Below are 7,483 nucleotides of genomic sequence, written 5' to 3'. Positions count from 1 at the left end.
TCTGCTCTGATCTATTGTTTGCTGGATTCAGGAGCCACCGCTTTTCCCTGGGGGGAGGCGGGGGGGGGGGGCACACCACTCTTGTTTATCCAGTAACCATTAATTCTCAGCAATCATCTCTAGTCTCAAACTGTACAAACAGAAGTTGCCTTTGGCAAACAGTTATCCTATCTGAGTGGATCCTGGGATCGGCTGGAGGTTGGGACGCCCTCCAAGCTTCTAGCCAAGCCCGTAATTCTGTCTTCACTTTAGGACATGTGTCATAGGCAAGTCACCCACACAACCATTCATGGTCTTGGGTTGTGTGGATGTGTGCATGTGTGTTTGCAAGATAGATTTACTTTATCTTTTGATTGTAAAAGAATGCATGTCAGTTGTCCAGATAATGCAAGACGCATAGCGTAGAAACTGAAAACACTTCGATCCCTTTTCAGTTGAGTGGGGTTATTCTTATTTTTTTAAATTAATTATAATTTTTATTTTTGCCCCACAATGCAGCATGTAGGATCTTAGTTCTCTGACCAGGGATCAAACCCACACCCCCTGCATACCCAAAATGGAAGCTTGGAGTCTTAACCACTGGACCACCAGGATACTCCCTGCGTGCGTGTGTGCTCACTCAGTCGTGTCCAACTCTTTGAGACCCCATGGACTGTAGCCCACCAGCCTCCTCTGTCCATGGGGTTCTCCAGGCAAGAACATTGGAGTGGGTTGCCATGCCCTCCTCCAGGAGATCTTTCCATTCCATGGATGGAAACTGCATCTCCTCTGTCTCCTGCATTGGCAGGCGGGTTCATTACCACCAACGCCACCTGGGAAGCCCAGGATAGTCCCTAGTTATCTTTAATTTACCCCAGCAAAGGACACATTCAGCATCAATGAATAAGGCCTGTTGGTCCTCTCAGGGACAGCCAGGTGCACTTACACAGTACCATTTCTCCTTAAGGAAATCATCCACTCATTCAGTGGCTGTTTTGAGCACCCACCAGGTGCCACATTCTGGAGAAGCAGCCACGAGGGAAACAGCTGAGACTCTTGTGGCCTCACTGTCTGTCTCTGACTAGCTCTGTTTTCCCTGACCGTCTCTCTTCCTCGGTTGCCTCTGGCTTCAATGAGGGGCTGCAGCTGCCCTCCTGGGTTTCCCACGTTCATAGGGAAGGGCTATGCATATGATCCAGGTTGCAGAATGGGGTTGGGAGTGTACTGTCTTGCTGTTGAGCCTTGGCAGAGGCTCCAGACAATCTGATGCTCCCCTCTAGTCCTGAAAGGCCCCGTTTCAGGTGGTCTGTGCTCAGCTGAGGGTCTATCTTCGTGGACATAGTACCCTGGCAGAGCTGGCAAGCATCTTGAGAGCGCGGGCAAGGTGGCTCCTCTGGTCTTTGCTGATGGATGCCTGGGCCGGCTGGGCATCCTGGGTGCTCTCAGCACAGGTCTGTTAAACAGGTGGCATGGCTGAGAGAGGAGGATTGTGGAAGGCCAGGAAGCGGAGCAGTGAGGTCAGCAGTCAGGGTAGGAGGGGCCGAGAGATCTCTCTGTGGAACCCGCTCCCTTCACAGGGTTCGTGGGGAGGAGAGGCCAGAGCATGGGGTGGGAGCAGGCTCATCAGGAAACCCACAGGGCCCAGGGCCTTGCCAAGTGGGAAGCTCCACAGAACCCCAAGAGTTGGCATGTGTGCCAGGAAAGCAGGAGGGATTCACAGAAGGCACCGTGTGCTTGTCCCTTGAGCCCAAGCAGGCTCAAACAGTATTTATCAGCTTTTTCTTTTTCCTTTTATTAACACATGTATCTTGATTGTGTTGGTGCTAGTAAAGAACCCGCCTGCCAATGCAAGAGACATAAGAGATGCAGGTTCAGTCCCTGGGTTGGGAAGATCCCCTGGAGGAGGGAGGGCAACCCATCCCAGTATTCTTGCCGAGAATCCCATGGACAGAAGAGCCTGGCTGGCTACAGTCCATAGGGTTGCACAGAGTCAAACACGATTAAAGCAAGAGCATGAGCACTTGGTTAAACATAAAAACCATGCCTCCTTTAACATTGTGTAATGATTCAAAATTCAGAAAACTAAGATCATGGCATCTGGTCCTATCACTTCATGGCAAATAGATGGGGAAACAGTGGAAACAGTGACAGACTATTTTGGGGGGCTCCAAAAGCACTGCAGATTTTGACTGCAGGCATGAAATTAAAAGACGCTTAATTCTTGGAAGAAAAGTTCTAACCAACCTAGACAGCATATTAAAAAGCAGAGACATTACTTTGCCAACAAAGGTCTGTCTTCCAGTAGTCATATATTGATGTGAGAGTTGGACCATAAAGAAAGCTGAGTGCCAAAGAATTGGTGCTTTGAACTGTGGTGTTGGAGAAGACTCTTGAGAGTCTCTTGGATAGCAAGGAGATCCAACCAGTCTATCCTAAAGGAAATCATTTCTGAATATTCATTGGAAGGACTGATGTTGAAGCTGAAACTCCAATACTTTGGCCACCTGATGCAAAGAACTGATTCATTTGAAAACTCCCTGATGCTGGGAAAGATTGAAGAGAAGAAGGGGATGACAGAGGATGAAATGGTTGGATGGCATCGCTGACTCAATGGACATGAGTTTGAATAAGCTTTGGGAGTTGGTGATGGACAGGCATGCTGCAGTCCATGGAGTCCCAAAGAGTCAGACACAACTGAGCGACTGAACTGAACTGAACGATTCAAAATAAGTGTTTGAATTCCAATGGGGAGAAATGCTGCTTTATTGAAACTGTTGTTTGCTGTTTAGTCACTTCAGTCTTGTCCAATCTTCTGCAACCCTGTGGACTGTAGCCTGCCAGGCTCCTCTGTCCTTAGGATTCTCTGGGCAATACTTGAGTGGGTTGCCATTTCCTTCTCCAGGGGATCTTCCTGACCCAGGGATTATTGAAATTACCCTCCTCCTAATTTGATGTCATATTTCTCACCTTTGGAAGCAAACCCTGACAGGTTTGAGCTGAGATTAGTAGTTTTTTGTAGTTAGTATGAGAAACAGACCGAAACAGCTGTGATAGGGTCAAGTCTCTAATGAATCTGCCCCCTGAGGTTCTGCAAAGGGCCCTCACAGATGATCTCAAGAGATCCAGGAGTCACCTTCATCCAGGGCCTGGAGGGCTGGGTTCCTCTCTTCTCTTACCCAGTTCTGCCTTCCCCAGGGAGCCCACCCTGAAAGGGCTGGCGTCCTCAGCAACTCCCTTCCTCCTCCCTCCACATAGTTTCTTGTGTTTCAAAACAACTTATCTCCCTTCTCTCCCTTTATGTAAATTCCTAAAGCCTGTGGTTGATCTTGACAAGACGTTTTGTCAAATCCGAGGAAAGTAATTTATGCTGTGGAGTAAGAGATTGGTGGCTTCCCTGGTGGCCCAGAGGTTAAAGCGTCTGCCTAAGGCGGCAGACCTGGGTTCGATCCCTGGGTCAGGAAGATCCCCTGGAGAAGGAAATGGCAACCCACTCCAGTACTCTTGCCTGGAAAATCCCATGGACGGAGGAGCCTGGTGGGCTACAGTCCACGGGGTCGCAAAGAGTCGGACACGACTGAGCGACTTTCAACTTTCAAGATACTGATAGACTTAACCATTCAAAGGAGCATCTTCGTTCTTAACAGCGTTCCTACATTCAAAAAACGCCTCAAACAGGTGGAATGTGCACAAGAGACCGTTTTGAAGCAGGGTCTCTTCCAATTCCACGTGCCTCCTGGGCCACTCCTACCCTCTTCCTTCAAGAATCGGGCTCAGCTGCGGGCCCTTCTGCGGCAAGCTCAGACCGGCGTTTGGGCTGCCAGGGTGGGCGGGGACACAGGCCTGGCGCGCCGGGCAGGGGAGTTGTCCCCAAACCTCAGCCCCCGCCTCTCCGAGCCCGGAAGGAAGCCGCGGTAGAGGAGGGGGCGCCCGGGATGCCCCTAGCGTGCCTCACCTGCGGGAGGGCACGTCCCGGGCTTTTAACTTCCGACACCCGGCCTGCAGCGGGAAGGCCCTGACTAGCCCATCCTTCCTGCCGCCGCCCACCCAGAGCTTCCACGCAGCGATCGCCGCCCGGTGCCGGAACGTGGGGCCGCGGGGGCCCCTGCAAGTCGCTCCAGCGCTCCTCCTCCTGCCCCCGCACCGGGTAGGGGTCCCGAGCGGAGCGCCTTCCCCCCGCCCCTCCCCTGCACCCCCCCCACTCCCACCGCCGCCCCAGCTCTGGACCAGCTCGCCGAGAGGGCGGCGACTGCGGGGAGGGAGGGGCGCCGCCCGCCTCCCGGGGCCTGGAGCGCGCGTGGCCCCGGAGCCGCCAGCGCCGCGCGGGGACTCACTGTGCCGCGCGCCCGGGCTCGGCTGGCTCCGCTCGGCACGCGGGCGGGGCAGAGGATGCTGGCGGGCTTCCCTGGCCTCGGCCCGCGCTCCCGCCGCCCAGGGCCCCGGGTGCGCCCCTAGCCCCGCTGCTGCCGCCGCCGCCGCCGCCACCACTGCGGGGCCAGAGGGAGGGCGCCGGCCCCGCGAGCCGCAGCCCAAGAGGCTGGCGCCCCCGGATTTTCTAGCCGCCGCCGCCGCCTCCTCTTTTCTCCAGCGGCCGGGCGCCTGTGGATGCTGAAGGACAGCCCTGCGCCTTTCCCGGCCTGACGGCGGGAGGGTCGCGCCCCGGCTGGGGGACCGGGGACCGCGGCGCTAGCGGGGCGGCGCGGCTCCGTGGAGAGCAGCCCCCGGGCGCGCCAAGCCCTCCTGCCCCCTCCCGCTGCACGCGTGACCCGGCCTCGCAGCCCGCGAGGGGACTGGCACGGGCCACGCGGCTCTCGAGTTCCCGCACAGGTAAGCGCAGGGGCAGGGCCTGCCTTCCGGAGCAGACAGTGCCCTGAGATGGGGAGCCCCAGGGGCCAAAGGGCTGGCTGAGAAGGGAAGTAAACAGAGAAAGATTTAGGAACCCCCCAGGCTGGCGCTGGTTTCTTGGATCATGTTTTATCCTCACATTCTAAGACTTGGGCCTGGAGGCGACTTAGATGAGGAGATCAGAGGGGTGAGAGAGACTGAGATGACACCGAGAGAGACCAGGGATGGTGGAGAGGTAGCCAGGCCCCTCCACAGCCAGAGACAGGAAGCAGAGTGTTTGGGTGGACAAGACTAAGTATGTGTGTGGTCGGGTGGTGGCCGTTAGCGTTGGGGTGGCGGGAGAAAGGCCTCGGTTTTGGAGCCTCTGGCAGCAAGGAGTCTTCCCGGAGGGCTGGGGCAGGTCGTGGAGAAAGCTCGGGTAGGAAGGAAGAGGGGCTTCTACTCAGTGATGTCCTTTTAAGTTCCAGATGGTCAGCTCTCCCTGAGCCCTGGAATCCCACTCTGCGTTCCTGCCCGAAGTGGCCCCAGGTCTCCGAGAGTCCCGGTAGGTGGCCCGTGCCAGAGCACTTCCTCTGCTCTGCAGCCGGCTTCTCCGGAGCCAGTAGAAGCAGATACCAGCCAGGATGCCGAGGACCCAGGGCTTCTCTGAACCCGAGTACTCCGCTGAGTACTCGGCCGAGTACTCTGTCAGCCTGCCTTCGGACCCTGACCGCGGGGTGGGCCGGACCCATGAAATCTCAGTTCGGAATTCGGGGTCGTGCCTCTGCTTACCTCGCTTCATGCGACTGACCTTCGTACCAGAGTCCTTGGAGAACCTATACCAGACTTACTTCAAGAGGCAGCGCCATGAGACCCTGCTGGTGCTGGTGGTCTTTGCGGCCCTCTTCGACTGCTATGTGGTGGTCATGTGCGCCGTGGTCTTCTCTGCTGACAAGCTGGCCCCCCTCACTGTGGCCGGGGTTGGGCTGGTGTTGGACATCATCCTTTTCGTGCTCTGCAAAAAGGGGCTGCTCCCCAACCGGGTCACTCGGAGAGTGGTGCCCTACCTGCTGTGGCTGCTGATATCAGCCCAGGTCTTCTCCTACCTGGGCCTGAACTTCTCCCGTGCCCATGCGGCCAGCGACACGGTGGGCTGGCAGGCCTTCTTCGTCTTCTCCTTCTTCATCACGCTGCCGCTCAGCCTCAGCCCCATTGTCATCATCTCCGTGGTCTCCTGCGTCGCGCACACACTCGTCTTGGGGGTCACCGTGGCCCAGCAGCAGCAGGACGGGCTGAAGGGAGTGCGGTTGCTGAGGGAGGTGAGTCCCGCTTTTTGACCCGGCCAGTGACTTCCTTCCCCAGCGGCTCTCAGCTGAGATGGTACCTATTTCGGAGGGTGGGTGGTCTGGGGCTCTCATCTACGTGTGTAGGAAGGACCACCTCTCTCTCAACCCCTGGCTTCACTGGAGCGCTGGTCTGTGGTTGGCTTGAGGGATCAGAGGATTTCCGGACATTGGCCACTCTGTCAACCCACACCCAGGTGGCCGGAAGGGCCTGGGCCTGATCTCAAGCGAGGCAGCCTTGTCTTTGTCACTGACCCCTGCCAGGAAGGACTCTTGTGGGGAAAGAGGGCTCCCCTGGCTTCTGGCCTCTTAACTTGGCATTGAGTGGCTTCAGCAAGAGGCTGACTGTGTGGACTCAGTGTGCCTCTGCCCAGTGGGGACGGTGTTTGCCTGCCTAAAGTGGCTGTTATCAAGATGAAAGGTTGTGGGTGACCTCAAAGAATGAGATGTGAAGGACTGTGTGGTTGTCACAGATCCCACTTCTGCTGCTGAGAGCTCAGGGTGCTTGAGCACTCAGATGATGGAGTGGTGGTCTCCCCCTGGGAGCCATGGTGCATGGATACAGACGGGGACAGGGTAGCCAGCCATAGTGAGGGAGGGTCTACTGGTTCTGGAGGAAGCTTTCTGCTGGAAGGGGCGGAAATTTGGCTTTAACTTAATAGACAGTCTGTGCTCCCCACTAGGTGCCAAGACCCTGGGTAGGTGCTGAGGGGCTGCGGAGATGTGATGCCTGGTCTTCTGAGCTGGGTCACCTGTGGGGTGATGGGGGTTCCATAGGGCTGAGAGTCTATGAATTCCACAGCTGTGTATCCTACTCGCTACCTTTTCCTCATTTTGTGTATGAGCCCAGAGATGGAGAGTGACCTCTCTCAGTTCACACAGGTATGGCAGTGGGTAGCTGGAATGTCCATGTCCAGATTCCCATTTCTGGACTCTTCCTTCTATGTCACACCACTGCCCCCATCTCAGCCAGAGTCTCCTGGGATGGGGGGGCTGAGTCTCCAGGGGCGTGGCAGTGCCAGTGGTCGATGCAACCACACTGTGGGGCCGCCCCATTGCCTCCTTCTTGGTTAGAGGGAAACACAGGTTTTTTCCTCTGTTTTAACTTTTCCCCCAGTTCTTGGACCAAGATTCTTCCTGTTTTCCCATTCTGGCTCATGCAGTCATCTCACAGAAGCTTTGTGCCTTGATTCTGCAGGGGCCCAGCCCTGGGCTGGTATACATGGATTCATGCAGGCACACTGGAAGGTCCCTTTTCCTCCCAAGGCCCTGTTCATAAAAGGGTGACAGCCTGCCATACCCCTAATGACTTCCGAGTTGGTGAACTTCAAGTTGTGCTC

At 56.2% G+C, this 7,483-nt stretch overlaps 1 protein-coding gene across 2 annotated transcripts in view; it reads left to right on the top strand.

Moving 5' to 3' along the window:
* The first annotated feature begins 3,929 nt into the window (after positions 1–3,929).
* Positions 3,930–7,483, top strand: part of ADCY3 (adenylate cyclase 3) — an 88,029-nt gene continuing 84,475 nt past the window's right edge. For both annotated transcript variants that reach the window (XM_069582773.1, XM_069582772.1), the window contains exons 1-2: positions 3,930–4,803; positions 5,283–6,119. In XM_069582773.1, the coding sequence (XP_069438874.1) occupies positions 5,445–6,119 (675 nt within the window). In that variant the 5' untranslated portion in view covers positions 3,930–4,803; positions 5,283–5,444. The remainder of the gene's footprint in view (positions 4,804–5,282; positions 6,120–7,483) is intronic.

The sequence above is a fragment of the Ovis canadensis genome, chromosome 3, assembly GCF_042477335.2.
Source record: "Ovis canadensis isolate MfBH-ARS-UI-01 breed Bighorn chromosome 3, ARS-UI_OviCan_v2, whole genome shotgun sequence".
Classification (NCBI taxonomy): Eukaryota; Metazoa; Chordata; class Mammalia; order Artiodactyla; family Bovidae; genus Ovis; species Ovis canadensis.
The sequence above is the reverse complement of the archived record's forward strand: the minus strand, read 5'-3'. Positions and strand labels throughout refer to the sequence as shown.